Below are 15,453 nucleotides of genomic sequence, written 5' to 3' on the forward strand. Positions count from 1 at the left end.
GAATTACAGGCATGAGCCGCTGTGCCCAGCTTACCCTGGTTTCTCTTCAGATCGTATAAATTATCTCCTTTTGTCCTGCCTCTCAGTCAGTGAAATCTCTACTCTTTAGCAGGGGCACCTGAGAGCCGTGGTCTGGTGCTTGGTAAACCAGAGGACCACATGCCCTTGGGACCTAGAGTCCCACTCCCACAAACAACCAGAGGTCCTGCACATCCACAGTTGCTTGGACTGGGTCACTTTTGCTGCCTTTGGATGAAGATGTTGCTTACATTAAATGGAAACTACCATGCAACAGGGAATATTTTCTTGCCTGAAAAACACGTTAAGCCATCACCATGGTTAACAGGAGACTCCTGTTGCCTGTCATCTTTGGTCGTTAGCACCCGACCAGGAGAGAATTGACTCAGGAGTATCAGATTATTACCTGAAAAGTCAGGAACCTGGAGCTGCAGATCAGGCCCCAGAAAGGGCGTGTCTCCTGCCGACGGTGAGCCTTGCCTGCTAGCTAGTAAGGGGTTGTTCTCTTCAGTAAGAAGAGCAAACCTCTGTGCAGGTGACACAGAAAGCTGCACCTTTGCCTGCCCAGCACCTTCCCACGCCCACCTTCCTTCTTCCAGAGGACGCAGGAAGTGGCCATTCACCTGCGCCTGCTGGGTAAGTCTCCTGTTCTTTCCAGGAATGATGTGTCTGCAGCCTCTCTCCAGCTCTTCTGAGGGCACGGGGTCGGTAACAGGAGAGAGCGCCAGGCGGGCAGTGAAGCATGGGCCACGCTGCTCATGTAACTGCTTACCTACCTCTCTGCCCCTCTGCCGTCCTCGGTGAGATGGGACCACAGTGATCTCATGGGGGTTGCAAGCAGCAAGCCAGAGGTGCATTAAAAGTGCTCCTGGGAGCCACCTGCCTGTCATGGACACAACCAGAGCTGGACAGGTGCCAGTAAGCCTGATGCGGCTCTTTCCACTGCGTTTAATTCCACCTCTGTATCCTCCGACAGAAGGAGTTCTGGCAGTGAAAACTTTACCTGCACTTTCCCATTTTCAATTTCTTCATGGGAGAGGACAGTCCGAAAATTACAGAGAAGGAGCTCATGCTGGGAACCTGCCGAGTGTCCCTCTGGACTGCAGATGCCAAAGGGGCTCTGAGCCCGGGCCTTAGCTTTCTGCGGCTACAGAGCTAAGTGCAGGGCCTTTATCAGTGTTGTCTCTTGCCGATACTTTGGGTTTTCCTCCCAAATGTGACCTAGGCCACCATCAGTCCTCCTGGTGGTAGAGACTTTGGGCCCGATGTGGAGACATTTAGGGTCTGGCCCTCCTTGGGGATTGGGATGACACGGTAGCAGGCACAGTGAAGGACACGACCTCATTGTCTCATTGCCACCTCTGTTTGCAGCTGTGGTCTGCCCCATCCAAACAAAATGAAACACACCACACAAACAGGAATATAAATTCATCACAAAATGGGTAGAGAGTGTAGAGCACGCTCTTCGGAGACCAGTCTGGGAAGTTAATTTTAGAATTAATTGGATGTTTGGATGGCGCTGGGGTCCCATGATCAGTAGCCGCTCTGCAGCTTGCAAACGACTCACTCGATTTCCTGATTAAACCTGCAGTCTGTGTTTGACATCTGCACTGTGAACTGGGAAAGAGCTTGGACCACTCCTTCCATGCTGGGAAATGGAGACTCAGCTCTGGCCAAGACCAAGTGAGGTTTCTGATCCCACCGAGCTGCTCTAGTCATTTCTGGAAGGCAGTCGGGATTTATCTGGAGAGAGGGACCTCTGGATGCTCCTCAGGTCTCCGTGCTCCAGAGCCACTGACTTGAAGTGTGAGAACAATGATAGAAAATACAGCCAGCATCGAAAACGCAGGACAGCTGTGGATGAGCAGCTAGATTCTGCCAGCTACCAATGGGCCGCAAGAGTCCGAAAACTAGATTTAAAAGAAAGAAAGCAAGCAGGGCCAAAGAGAGAGCGCAAGTCCAGGAAAAAGAGGGGGTGACAGGGTTTGCCCTCTGAGGTCCAAAGCATCGGTGGGGTGAACAGCGGGATCAGCGGTCGCTTGTGCCGTGCTCCTGTGGGTGACACCCACCCCATGCGCACCTTCTGGGCCTGGGCGCTTCTCCTGCGTGGTTACTTTCCCGAAGCTGTAGCTCCTCACAGGCATCCTGAGGTGGCTGACTGTGTGCTCTCTTTTCCAGGAGGGTGTTGTTACAGAGTCCCAGGTGCACTGTGTCATTCACTGCAGAGACCCAGCAGAGCACCCGGGAGCCTGCTGCCCCACCTGTCCAGGTAACTGTCTCAGCAAGGGGGAGGCGGAAGGCTCCCTGGCACAGGGCAAGACCGTTGCAGTCTGTGTCCCTCGGGGATATGCCCTTCCCTTCCCTTGCTGGGTTTTCCTCACTCAACTTCTGTGCACCTGACAGTGTTAGTGGATGTGCTCCTCCTCCTCCTCCTCTGCCCGCCACTGTCCGTGGCCGGAAGCTTTCCTCTCCCGTTCCCAAAGGGGATGGCAAGGGTGTGCCCAGCATGCACGCAGTGTGCTGGAGGTCTTGGCTGGTGGCTTCTGTGGGCCCCGAGGCCTGCTTTGCACACTCAGGCCCACAGTGGCTTCCCCTTGCTTCCAGAATTGTCTTTTTACTGCTTCATATTGTGGTGCCTTGGCCAGAGCTTGCTAGGATGATGAGGTAAGCAGATGTTTTCTGAAAACCAAGATCTGTGCCCCGCATGAATCTAGCTTAGGGTTTAGCTGGTGTTCTTTTCAGCCTGGTTCTACAGGTTGGGCCCACTGTCTTTTGTAGAGAGGCCCCTGCCTGGCTGACAGTGAAGAGCTCTTCCCTCTCCAGTGGCCAAATCTTTCCTCCCACCTTCCCGAAGGGGCTTGCAGAGGGCCCTGCAGCTCTTGCCCTTTCCCATAAGCCTGGGGATTTTGAGATAGTGACTGATCTCTGAAGCCCACTGATCATCCAGGACAGGTGTTCTGTTTGGGCTTTTCTCTGAGTGCTCCTCCTCACTGGTAGCAGTACAACTGCTACTCTTTGCTTTGCAGGGTGCTCTTGAGGCCCTGCTGTTCTCAGCCTCCTGTGAGTGCTGGAGGCCCTGGGCTGCTCTGCAGACGTGAGCCCCTCCTTGTGCTAGACCCAAGTCCTGCAGAATTCAGTCTTCTCAGTTTCCACCACTTCTGACCTTCCTCGTGCCCTGCGCAGTCTTTATTCAGCCTCCTCTTCACACTGGGATTTCTGTGAAGCTTGTATTATTGATGAGCTCATGGGAAAGCCAAAAGCTGTACAACTACACTAATTCTTTCTGTGACCCAGTTACTTTGTATCTGTCGCACAGTCTGCCCAATGCACATCCCTGCTGAATGCATTGAATGCTTTGCCTCAGGTCACCATGTCCTTGAATGTGAGTGGGATCTTTGTGGAGTGGATGAGTAGCTCTCTGGGCTGTACCCTGAATTTCTAAGGAAGTGGAAACACTGCATCTTGAACCCTGGCTGCATCTCAGCTCGAGTTCATCAGAATCCGGGTGGGGCCCAGCCTCCCTGTTGATTTCCATACAGCCAAGCTGGAGATCTATAACAGAAAACTTTGTCATGCAGATTTAGAGATTATCCTAGCTCCTGGCTATGGATTAGGTGTGCCGACAGCCATAGGACCCTCAAGGAGCAGGAACAGCTCTGAGGAGCCCTTGAAGCCCAGCTCCTCTCCCAGGGCAGCATCCTTGGACTCGGGAGCCCTGCATCCAGGCTGCCCATGAAGCACGGCACACACAGCAGTGTGGATTTATGGCAGCAGCTGGTGCTCCTGTGGGAGCGGCTTTCTCTCACTCTGAGTGTGGGTTGAGTTCCCAGGAAGGAAAGGCCCAAGCGCCAGGCTCACACATGCTGTGTGCTGAGTCCTCACCACTGTCCAGCAAGGGCCAGGTGCTGGTCACCCAGTGCCTGCCTAGGTCCCCCAGGGAGGCAGGTCCCGAGGACCCCGAGCTCCCCTCCCCTCTCAGCCCACTCATACATGGGAAGTGTCCCCCTGAGTCCCATCTGTAAGAGCCGGTGTGCCAGGCCCAGTGCCAGCCCCCGCAGCAGGGAGGTTCCATGCCCTCAGCTAGGGGTCGGGAACCAGCCTGGCCCTTCTCCTCGAGTCCAAGGACAGTGTCTGGGGTGCGAGTGGCAGGGTGAGAAGGAGCCGCCTGCAGAATGCATCACCCTTTGCCTCGGGAGGACCCTCCACCAAGCCTGGATGGGGACAGCCAGGGGAGGCCTTGGGACCCAGGGGGCGGGCGTCTGTCACTGACCAGGGCGTGGCATTGCACTGGACCGTGACACACAGGCGCAGTCTGTGGTCGGTTTCCTCCTGAAACTGATTTCAGGGCTATCCTCCCCGTCTGCTCCGGGATGGTGGGTCGTCACGGGAACCCTTTGAACTGAATTTCCACTTAAACCCCTGACCTCACTGTCAGTGTAGACAGCTGGGTTAGTCCATCTGGCAGCCCAATGGCGGAGTCAGAGGTGCAAACACAGGAAAGGACTGGAGACACTTTCTGGATGAGTGCTCTGGAGAGGCGGCCGGCACCTGAGGCTCAGCCACGGGGACCTGGCTTTCCAAGTCCCCGTCCCTGGGGACAGGAGGGCGGTTGGTGCTGGCCTGGGCATGGGCAAGGGAAGGGCCTCTCTCCCCGGCCGCTGTGAAATTCACCTTCCCTTGCCTCCTCGGCTCAGACTGCAGTACTTGTCTGCACATCTTTCTGTTGGTCAGAGGATGGTGCCCAGCTTGGAGATGGGCAGGTGGGCGGTGCCCGCTCCTTACTGGGAGCTGGCTGCTCCGAGCGTGGGGCTTCTGCATCAGCACAAGAGCTGTGGGCAGCTCCCTGTCCAGCACTGGACCAGACCCACCCTCTGGCCCAGCGCCAGGTGAGGACAGTCCCAGGGAAGGTGGCTTTGGTGGTAACCACCGCCTCCGTGGCCCACACAGCACAGCGTTAGGGTCCCTGGTGGCACCGCTTTAGAATGGGCAGTGGCCAAGCATCTCTCCCACGAGGGGACACAGCCTGGTTTGCTCCTTTCATTGGCCAGGCCTGGGGGCCAGAGCCCTCGCTCCCAGACTGGGGGCTGCAGGCCCGGGGCCTCCTGTGGACCCCACCTCGGCACCTCCTTGCTCTCGTACCAGGTCTGCTCTGTAGTGCACAGGGCGGCTTGGAACTGAGTTCGAATCCCAGCTTGGCCCCCTGGGAGCAGAGTAAAGTACTTTTCCTCCTGTGTGGAGTGAGGGGCGTGTCCCTGCTGGGTGGGGCTGCTGGGAGGTGAGTGTTAGAGACGGTGTGGACAGAGACAGCAGCCCTGGGCTGCACCTGCTCTCCCTCCCATGCCTGGTCCCTCCTTGGCCTCCCTTAGCCTCTGCTGGTCCCTCTGCGGTTTGCATCCCACCAGTGGCCAGCGTGATCAGGACACCACTCCAGGGGCACAGGGCGGGTCTCCCTGCAGGGCATCTGTGCCACACCCTCAGCTGACTCGGGCTCCGCTCGACTTTCTGGCATCTTTGGGGTTTCGGGTCCCATGCCAGCATCCTGTTCTTTGCTTGCTCCAGTTTACTGTGCACCAGTGCTGTCTGCTGACCAAGGAGAAGCCTGCTGGGTGGCTGGGGTGGAGGTGGGGACATGCGAGCAGGGCTGGGAGGACCTTGTCATGTTGCATGGGCCCTGCTCCTGCCTGGTGCTGAACTCCGCTCTGCTTTCCAGGCTGCGTGTTCCAGGGCGTGCAGTACCGACAGGGAGAGGAGTTTCAGCCAGAAGGGAGCAAGTGCACCAGGTGTTCCTGCCTCGTAAGTCCCTCGTGGGTGTCTCAGGGTCCCCAGGCTCACGGCTGTTTGCCTGTCCCCGAGCGGCTGGCCCAGCCTGGATACTGCTGACACCGGGCTGGGTCACCCCGAGTGGTGGGGTCGCAGTGTGTCTTGCAGGATGTGTAGCAGCAGCCTGGCCTCCACCCGCAGTTCTGTCTGCAGCCAGCAGGGTCAGCAGGCATTGCCTGGTCCCCTGCAGAGTGACCTCGTCTGTCACTGAGGACCGCTGCTCTGAAGGGCGAGGGAGTGAGGCCCACACCCCTCCACTGCCTCGCTTGGGGGTTCTGCGGATTCTTGTTTCTTGGGACGGAGGAGCTTCCTGCTGAGGCAGCCGTGGGTTTGCTGCAGTCAGATGGGAAGCGGATGGGTGTTCTGTGGGGATGGCAGAAGGAAATCGCCAAAGATGCTGGGCCCAGGGCAGAGGGGGGTCAGTGGGGTGGGCCACGGACTTGGCGTTCCAGGCATCGGACGTTTAACTTCCATGCCAAGGTCATCCTCAGAGACCTCAGGAAGGAGAGGGACCTGGCCTGCATTACAATTTCAAAGGGACCCTTTTATTAATGTGTGTGTACATTCGGGGAGCAGGTGCGGGCGGCGGCGGTGGTGCTGACAGTCATGAGGGTGTGGTCTTATGCAGCAGCCCATGTTACTCACCGTAGGGAGCTGGTGCACTTGTTTCTGTTTTGTCTTTTCTAATAAAGAATACACATTTTCCAAGTCACTGATGGCTCAGTATGCACCTTAGAATATTCAAAAGGAAATACATGCAGACTCTTGCACCTGAATCTCACCAAAGCAGAATCATTTGGGATCATCGTAAATCACAGCATCTACCATTTCTCTGCGTGTCATGTCTCAGGCCTTTCCCACCTCCGCCAGCTCAGGCTCACCGTCCTGGAGTCCAGGAAAAGGACCTGTGGCCGAGGGTGTCAGTGACTGCATGGAGGATGGGCGGAAAGGGAGGGAAGGAGAGAGAGGGGGGTGTATTGTCTCTCGATATAAAACATAGGGAGTCTTTAGGTAGCCTATTAAAACCCAAAGCAATTTACTCCTGAAAATGAACATAACTGCATATTCGTAACTGCAAGTGAACTTGCATGCAGGTCATGGATAGTTAACTTCATGTTACTTTTTATGAGCATGATTGCTATCATTGCCCATTTCTCCACATTATTTCTTCCATATTGGCCACTGTAACATTTCTGATGATAATGCAATCATTATTATTTTAGTAATTGCGTCTTTTTGGGAGTGAGCTGAGGAAAAATGGTGGTTTCGGTAGGAGATTCTAAGTGTGGACCTGGATGAATTGCCCTTCTGACAAAGCTGGACTGAGGGCGGACAGCTGGTCCCCGCCTGGGGAAGGAGAGGTAGAGGTGGTGAGGAGGGAAATCCCATAGTTGTACCTTGACGTCCACCGGAGGTGTCCTGGGAACTGGAAATGAGCTCAGGGCTTGGCTTCAGCATCACAGACTCAATATGCTGACGCCTTCAGATTTCATTTGCCTTAAAACTTGGTGTCTTCCCAGAGAAATGCATCTGGGGCTGGATTCAGGCCCCTGGAAGTCCTGTTTTCATTTTCTGATGACAAAGTAAGATTCCAAGAGTGTTGTTACTTGGCTAAGCTTTCCTGCTTGCTGGGTTCTCTCCAGGCCTTGCAGTCTCTAACCTCGCCTCTGGCCGAGGCCAGTTTCCCGTGTTCCCATAATCCCTATATTCTTTCATTCTCCGTGTTGCCGGGCTCAGCACTTAGTGATCCTGACTTCGGTCTTCAGACTCAGAGCAAATGGCCGAGGACAGAGTTCCAGCTGGGACACAGCGAGGTGCAGCCTTGGCCTGGGGAGCGCACAGAGCAGCCTTTCTTTTCATGAACACAGAGCTTTGAGGTGAAAGCTCTCTTTGGAGGTTGCTATTGAATCAACTTGGTCTTTACTATTTCACGTTTTTTGCTGTCTCTCAATAGCAGTATCTCGGCTGCGGTGGCCGTGGGTTCAGGGGCTGCTGTGGTGACGCCTGCCTGAGGATATCTGGCTCCAGGCAGGGCCGGGCTGAGTAGCACCAGGTGCCAAGCAGGCCAGGGCTGTCCAGCCGCAGACTGTGAGCTCTGGTGGGTGCAGTGTGTGTGGGGAGGCCATCCTGCTGGGCCGAGGGCAGCGCGGGAGAAGGCGGAGCATGAGGCTTCGGGATCTCCACACGGAGCAGGAAGGTGAACAGCAGCTGCGCTGGTCGTCCCGGGGCCGCTTGCTTTCTCCTAGTTCTGTCTCTTAGTGGATTTTTCCTCAGGCCAGTGTCGCATACTGGGCGGGTGGGGACTAAAACCTAACCGCGGGGGTCTCCGGCACAGAGCTGTGAGGAGGAAACTTCTGCTCCTCCTACATCAGCCGGCTGTGCTATTTCGTTATTGCTGCCCCCAGGGACCGAGACCCTGACTGTGCTGTCGCTGTGGGTGGCCGGGCCTTCTTCCTGCGGGGCAGCCCTCTGGCCTCTGACCTGCCCACCCGATGGGGGAGGGCGCTGACACGAGTGTGCCACCACCCTCGGGCCTCTGGAGTGCTCTGGGTGCTGACCGGGCCTTGCTGTGCCCGTCCTGCTGTGCGCCGGGTCGCGGAAGCCCCGGCCTCCTCCCTGCTTGGCGCTCTGCCAAGGGGCACCAAGGAGCTGCCGGCCGCCGTTCCTGCGTGGGGATCACTGCAGCGAGGCTCCGCTGTCTCTCGCCTGCTCCTGCCTGTGTGGCCGTGTGTGGGCAGTGTCCCTCCTGCCCTTCATCCGCCCATGGGGACCCTGGTTCTTCTGGTGCCCCCACTTTCAAAGAAACACTGTGAGTGCCATGTGGCTTCAGTTTTTAAATCCCACCCTCTTCTTTACAAAACCCTCCACATTTGTGAAAACCCGTCTAGCTGCGTTCTCGGGAGGTGGTGACAGAGAGCCTGTGCGCAGAGGCCACTGCGTCTTCCTGAGACGATCGCTCAGCTGGCGACTAAGGCCTCACATGCGCTTCCCGTCCTGAGCCCAGTGGGGGCGGGGCACAGCATTCCAGGCGGCTGAGGACACGCAGAGCCCGAGTGTGGGAAGCACCCTACGGCCCCGCTCCTGCCCAGGCCGGCAGCAGTGTCTGGCACGTTTAGTGTGAATGTCGTCGAGACCCACTTAGGAAACGCAGTGCTTTATTATCACTTGTTAAACCGCATCGTTCCCATTTACACACTGTAGAAATAAAGCCCAGAGGATTCCTTCTCTGCCTCCTCCCGCTGCTCCATGGAGCTGTCTGTGTGGGGTCCGAGGATGTTTGTTAGCGGAGGAGTTCAGGCCGAGGGAGCGCTGTTAGTTTAAAACAGACAGCTCTGCAGTATCTGAAGCAAAGGACACTTTATAAAAGCACACAGCATCAGGTGAAGCATGCTTCATTCTTTTGGGCTAAACTCGGCCACTTAACAGTACAGCAGTCACGGTGCCACGGTTCAGTCCAATGTCCAGGGGAATTTGGCCCCCGCCTTTCTGTAAACCCGGTCTTCAAGCTTGTCATCGTAAGAGGAAGTGCCAGAGTGAGGTGTGTGCGTGTGTGTCTGTGGGTGGGTGGGCGTGTGTGTTTTCATTGGCCTTCACAATGAGCTACATCTCCAGCCCTTTCTTATTTTTCATTTTGAGACAGGGTCTCCCTAGCTTGCTAAGTTGCCCAGGCTGGGCTCCAACTTGCCATCCTCCTGCCTCAGCCTCTCAGAGTGCCAGGATTATCACCACCACACCAGGCATTGTGTTCTTTTTTCTGTTTGCCAAACTGCTTTAGGGGTCCTATGGGCTCAGCATTCTTGGGAATTGCTTACTGAAGATACAGCCCAGGGAGCTGTAGGAAACTCCTGAAAGAGCGGCCAGTCCTCAGTCTGTAGAACCAGCCAGATTAACCAGCCAAGATCAGTTACTTCTGCTGACAAAGGCATATTATGTTCCAAGGATTTTTGCCAATAAACCTAGGCTGTTACTGGGCTCCCTGTGATGAAGGAGCTATGCTTTATGGGCTCTAGAAGCCCTGGAGCCCATAAACACCTTCGCTCTCACTAGCACGTGAAACAGTGCAAAGCGCTGCTTCCCAGGGCAAATGAAGCCCAGGAAGGGTGCTTGGAGTGGCTTCCCTCCCTCCTCACCTGCATCCCCTAGGTGTCCTGCCCCTCCCGGGATGGCCCAGCCCTGTCCGCATCTCTGGTCTGCCCCTGCCCTGTCTGCATCTCTGCGGTGGATGGGTCCTCGCTCCTCACTAGACCGAGTGTGGCCCCCACCTGCAGCTGGGCCCCATCTGGAGCCTGGCTGAAGTTGGGGTGCCCGTCCTTGCAGGCCAGTGGACTGGAGTCTGGTTTATGAAAGCCCCCAAGGGTTCATTTGCCAGATGAAGTTTGGGGAACCCCGGCCTAATCCCGCATGGCCTTCGCCTGCAAGGTCTTGCCCTTCTCTCTCCTTTCTCCTCCTCCCCAGAGCCCCGTCCTGAGGGGGTGGCACCCACTCCTCCTGCTCCTGGAGAGCCCAGCATTGCTTCTTCAGTCCTGAGACCCGCTCACTTCCTGTTGTAAACCTTTTCGTGGTGCTTTATTTCCCAGACATCTACAATGATTTCTATCTGATATTTTTGTTCATGGTGATTTTTAAATACTTTTAGTTTTAATTGACACATAATAACTGGATACAATGTGATATTTTGACACAAGTGTGCAATGTCTGATGATCTGATGGAGTAACTGGCACATCTGTCCTGGACATTTGTCCTGTCTTTGTGTGCAAAATCCCCTCTCCTCACTTTTGGGAAGCATACAGTTAATTGATGATATTACCTAACTCCATCAGGGTAAAATGATGGCTTTGAATTTACAGTGCTTGGTCTATGATGGGAATTTGCAGTAATTGCTACACTCATGAATGTGTGAATACTCATTTATTTTCTATTCTTTCCCCACTGCCGCTGCTCCCCCACGAACATTTTCACCCTAACCAGTTCATGGGGCAAAGGAGAGCTGCCGGTGGCCAGAGGAGCTGGGGAAGACAGGCGGAGTGTCATCCAGCTGCTGCGCACTGGGCCCCTTGCTGCGGCAGAGCATTTGGGAAGAGTGTGAGCCTGTGCCCTCAGAGCCGGCAGTGGCCTGGATGTGAGGGACACGTGTCTGCGCCCCATCTCAGAGGGGACCCCTCAGCACTCCCGTGGTCACATGACGCCGTCCAGTCCAGACGGTGCATTGCCCACATGCTGCTCCCACCTACAGTGGGGTCTCGGGACCCTCCACACCTGAGCTCTCGCGTGGCCTCTGCCTTGCTTGCAGTCATCTGTGCAATCCGGTGCATTTCCGTCCGTAGCTTCATCATAACTTCCCTGTCCATAGGGAGAACTCGGGCCACATCTGGGCAATAAGTTGGAAAACTGAGCAATTACTGAGTGAATTAGATCAACAGGGGCCATTTATCTAACTTGAGCAGGCCGAGAAGCCTCAGGCATTTCCAAAATCAGCCTGAAATCCGGGGTCACTGCCGAGTGTCGCTTCTGCACTGCACGTCTGCCATCGTCCTGAGGACAGAAAGGCCTGGCTCTTGAAAAGTGGGTTGAGAACAGCACGTCTTTTCCTCTGGGGCTAGATGGCTCTCGCCCCTCGCAGGCCTCCCCCTACCTAGGAAAGTGGCCGCGCTCTGTGTCTGTCTCGCTGGACCCTGAGGCTGTGGTGGTGGCTTTGTCTGCTGGCATGGAGCCGAGCAGGTGTGATTCCAGCATGCTCAGGACCTGGCAGGAAGGTCCGTGTGGTGCTGCATGTGTGCGCCTTAGGTGAATCTGCAAAGGTACAGATGCTAGGGGCTGGGTGTGTAGGCTGGTGGGAGAGCACATGATAGGCACGTGCGAGGCCCTCGCGCCGTCCCTGCCTACCAGGAAAAGAAAAGGTAGAGATGTTTCTGCTGGGTGTTGAATTCTGGCTTCTCAGAAATACCACCCAGATGACCTGTTTGTTAGGCAAGACTGGGCCATTTTCCATCATGGCTCTGCACCACTACTTTGATAGCGGCCTAGCAGCACCTGAGGAGGGAAAAGGCGAAGTGGGGGGGGGGTACTCCCTAGGTTTGAGGGAGCTGGCTGAAGATGCATCTTGGCTTGGACTGGGCAGACTGCGTGATACACTAGTTTAGCATCGGCAGAGACGGCGAGGGCTGCCCAGCCTGTCCTAAGGCTTCCCGAGCCCAGCGGGGTCATTCGTGTACTTAGGCTGCACTTGCTGCAGGTTTGGAACTCTCAGAAGCTCCTGCAACCCACAGGGCTTAATTTCTCTCTTTTGGATGTTAAAAAGCTTGGGGATAACTGTTGTGTATTTTAAACCCTATCTCAGCCCTGCCTTATGCATCTCAAGGGCACATCCTGAATTTTAATCCTCATATATGTCTTTTTTGTATAGCTTGTAACATGTCTTATGCCTATTTCTATATAAGTGGTAGCCAGAGCATCCTGTAAAGTTATTTTTCTATAAGGGAATCACCACCTTAATAAAAACCCACCAGGGAAAGTAATTGGAAGGGAAATTTCTTGTATGAAATTTGAACATTTATATGAAAACTCACAGATTGAAAAGAGATCAGCAAATGATTTATTTACAGAAAATTATTGATAGTAACTGCTAGTTCTACTGAACTGTACTCTGTGCCAGGGACACAGAGTACTTTAATATTAATTTTCACAATTATTATACAACCTAGGAGGTGTTAGTTTTCTTTGTTTTGATGAAGAAAATAAAATTCTGTGTTTAATAGCTTGCCGAAGCTTGAAGAGCCAACAAGGACAGGAAACCCAAATTGCCCGATTATAAAGCCATGTATCATTTCTCTCCCCTGACCCCAGCTAGTGTAATTTTCCGATACAATCCACAACTGCTTGTGAACATTTGGAACTAGGAAATGCAGTTGGGTCTGTGGAGTGAGAAGCAACGAGACATATCAAGGGAGAAACAGTGGTGATGTGAGCAAACAGAACCCGAGGCTGATGCCAGAGATATGAACACAATAAAAGTGCTTCACCTCTCCTCTCTCCAGAGGTCACAAGGCTAAGCAAGTTTAAACCCAGACCAGGTCCAGGGTGGGCGTGCAGCCCAAGCATGTGCCAGGGGTGCGAAGCAGAGGGCCACTGTTATTATGATGTAACGTAGCACTTCCATCTTTTCCCCTCCTATTTACACAGAACTCGATACTATCATGTTCTTTATGCAATCATTTTCCATCCTTGTTATCTTCACTTAACATTATACAACTTGGACAGCCTAATGTAAAAATCCAGAATGTTTCAAAATCCAAAATTTTTGATTTCAGTGTTCAGAAAGTTTCAAATTTGAGAACATTTCACATGTTTGGATTGGGGATGCTCAACTGGTAAAGTCTCTGCAAATATAGTCTAAAATCTGAAAAAAGTCCAAACTATGAAACACTTCTGGTCCCAAGCATTTTGGATAAGTGATCTTCAGTCTAGTATTATATCTCTAGTAATATACTCAGTCTAGTGAATATATCTCCATTTCATTAGAAATTATTGAAAATAATCTTAATAGCTTCATAATAGTCCGTCAACATACCACAACTTAGTCATTTCCTGATATTTAAAATTAGTGTTTTTAGTTTGCATTGTTATGAATATTGTGCCAAATGTCTTTGAACATTAATATCTTTCCTTCTACTATTCCTTAGGTTAAATTGATACATGTATAATTAGTGGGCCAAGGATACAAAATTTTAAGTTATATGTGTGTGTTACTGAAATGCTTCGAGCAAGAGATATATTAATTTCTACCCCACTCAGAAATATATAGGTATAGCTCTTCCTGTGCCAAAACTGTTTTCTCTCCAGTGATTGTGTTTACACTGAGATCTGACTTCTGAAACGGAGTGTGTTATCCATGTGTTTATGAGTCATTTGTGTATCTTCTGAGGATTGTTCTTCCTTCTAATTGTTCTGTTGCTGGCTAAAGTTGTACTGAAACTGATGTGTGAATGAAGTCCTCTATTAACATATTGGAATGTGTTTTAAAAACTCTGAAAAACACACTGTGTGCAGTTTGTCCACAGAGTGTTACTACACAGTGGAACATGGCAGAGTTTGCTGAAATCCTGTGTTTCCTTCCCATCTTTACTCCTCCAGTCTGGATCCAAAAATGCTAACAAGGAGAAACATGAGTCAACATTGGAAGCTCCCAAAGTTAATTATTCCCAGACTCTTCTTGCTTAAGCTTCTCCTCCCCATAGCTCCTTCATGTTTTGGGTGACCCTGGGCATTTGCCTGGGACAAGTACGGCTCATCCTTCAAGTCTCTCTGCTGCCTGGCCTTTGTCATGGCTCAGTCTGCACACACCCCCTCTGTCATCCTGGCCTCTCTTGCTCCCTTGCTCTGAGTGTGTAGTGTCCTTGTGACAGTCTGTTTTAGTTACTTTCTTCATTGCTGAGACAAAATACCCAACACCCAAAGTTAGAGGAGGAAAGATTTGTTTCTGCTCACAATTAGTAGAGATTTCAGTCCATAGTCAGCTGTCTCCAAGGCAGGGTGACACGGCAGAGGCCATCACAAAGGAGAAACAGCTCATGGTAGGCAGAAGGCAGCAAAAGGGCAGCAGAAGCAGCAGCAACAACAGCAGCCTTCTTTCTGTCCCTTGTATTCTGTCCAGGCTACACACCCTCAGGGCAGTAGCACTGGCACCCAGGGTGGGTCTTCCCGTTTTCCACACTCAGAACTATGCCAGACCAGTCACACACATACTTAATCCCAGCATCACACACTCTAGACCCAGCCACTCTGAAAGCCCCACCTGTGACTGCATGAGGCTTCGGAGGGCAGCTAGACATAAACCATGATGCTGGCCAAGCCTGACCTCCATTTGGGATTTTGCTGCCTTCCTCCCTCTCCCGGGGCCTTGTTCTGTGTGGTAGATCATGAGCTCCTCCTGAGCAGGCATTTCTCACTCACACCTTTGAGTATGTTGTCCTGTGTGCATAAAACAGTCCACATTTGACCAAGTGATTAATCATCTTACAGTTTTTTATGTGTGTACCTATCCATGTCCTTGAAAAGGAGGTATCCATTCTAGAACTTTCTACCTTCCTGCTTGTGTCTTGTTTTCAATCTTGAAGGCCATAAGCTAAATATTGACTGTTTTCTTTCAGTGAGTGTGGTTACATGAAGGATGCGTGATACATGTGCAGAGGGAGAGATTCTAATCTGAAGAATTAAAAAACTCAGACTTCAGAGTAACTCTGTGGAGAACCCGTGGGGTGCTGGTGAGCTTGGACTCCAGGGATGAACCGTCTTCCCAAAGCCTTGCAACAGCAGTGCTGGAGGTGTGGGTGGAAGAGGGAGAAACAGGAAAGACATCCTGTTGTCAGCAAAATAGCATAGATGCAGGATTAGTGTCTTAGAACGTGCCTGTATCTGCTTGATTTCTCTCTCCAGAGAGCTTGGTGTTTTTCCTTTTCTAATTGGTGCCTAGGAGCCGCTGCCCTTCTGTGGCCTCCCTGTTCTGCCCTCTGGCCTCTCCCACCCTCCCTCATCATCCCTCCTCTCTACCTGCTTCCCATCCCCGATTTCCAGTCTTCCCTCTGCTGCTCTGGCCCACCCTGCTCAGAGGCTGTTCG

The 15,453-nt window shown here is 52.9% G+C and overlaps 1 protein-coding gene across 9 annotated transcripts in view; it reads left to right on the plus strand.

Annotated features, from left to right (window-relative positions):
• LOC147828384 (BMP-binding endothelial regulator protein-like) overlaps window positions 1-15,453 on the plus strand; it is a 211,840-nt gene that overhangs the window by 86,210 nt on the left and 110,177 nt on the right. For all 9 annotated transcript variants that reach the window (XM_087210127.1, XM_087210125.1, XM_087210126.1 and 6 more), the window contains 2 exons: window positions 2,197-2,287; window positions 5,729-5,811. In XM_087210127.1, coding sequence (XP_087066253.1) covers window positions 2,197-2,287; window positions 5,729-5,811 — 174 coding nt within the window. The remainder of the gene's footprint in view (window positions 1-2,196; window positions 2,288-5,728; window positions 5,812-15,453) is intronic.

This window comes from Heterocephalus glaber, unplaced genomic scaffold (genome assembly GCF_053883595.1).
Source record: "Heterocephalus glaber isolate CG9 unplaced genomic scaffold, H.glaber_assembly_v1.0 deba00001111, whole genome shotgun sequence".
NCBI classification, from domain to species: domain Eukaryota; kingdom Metazoa; phylum Chordata; class Mammalia; order Rodentia; family Bathyergidae; genus Heterocephalus; species Heterocephalus glaber.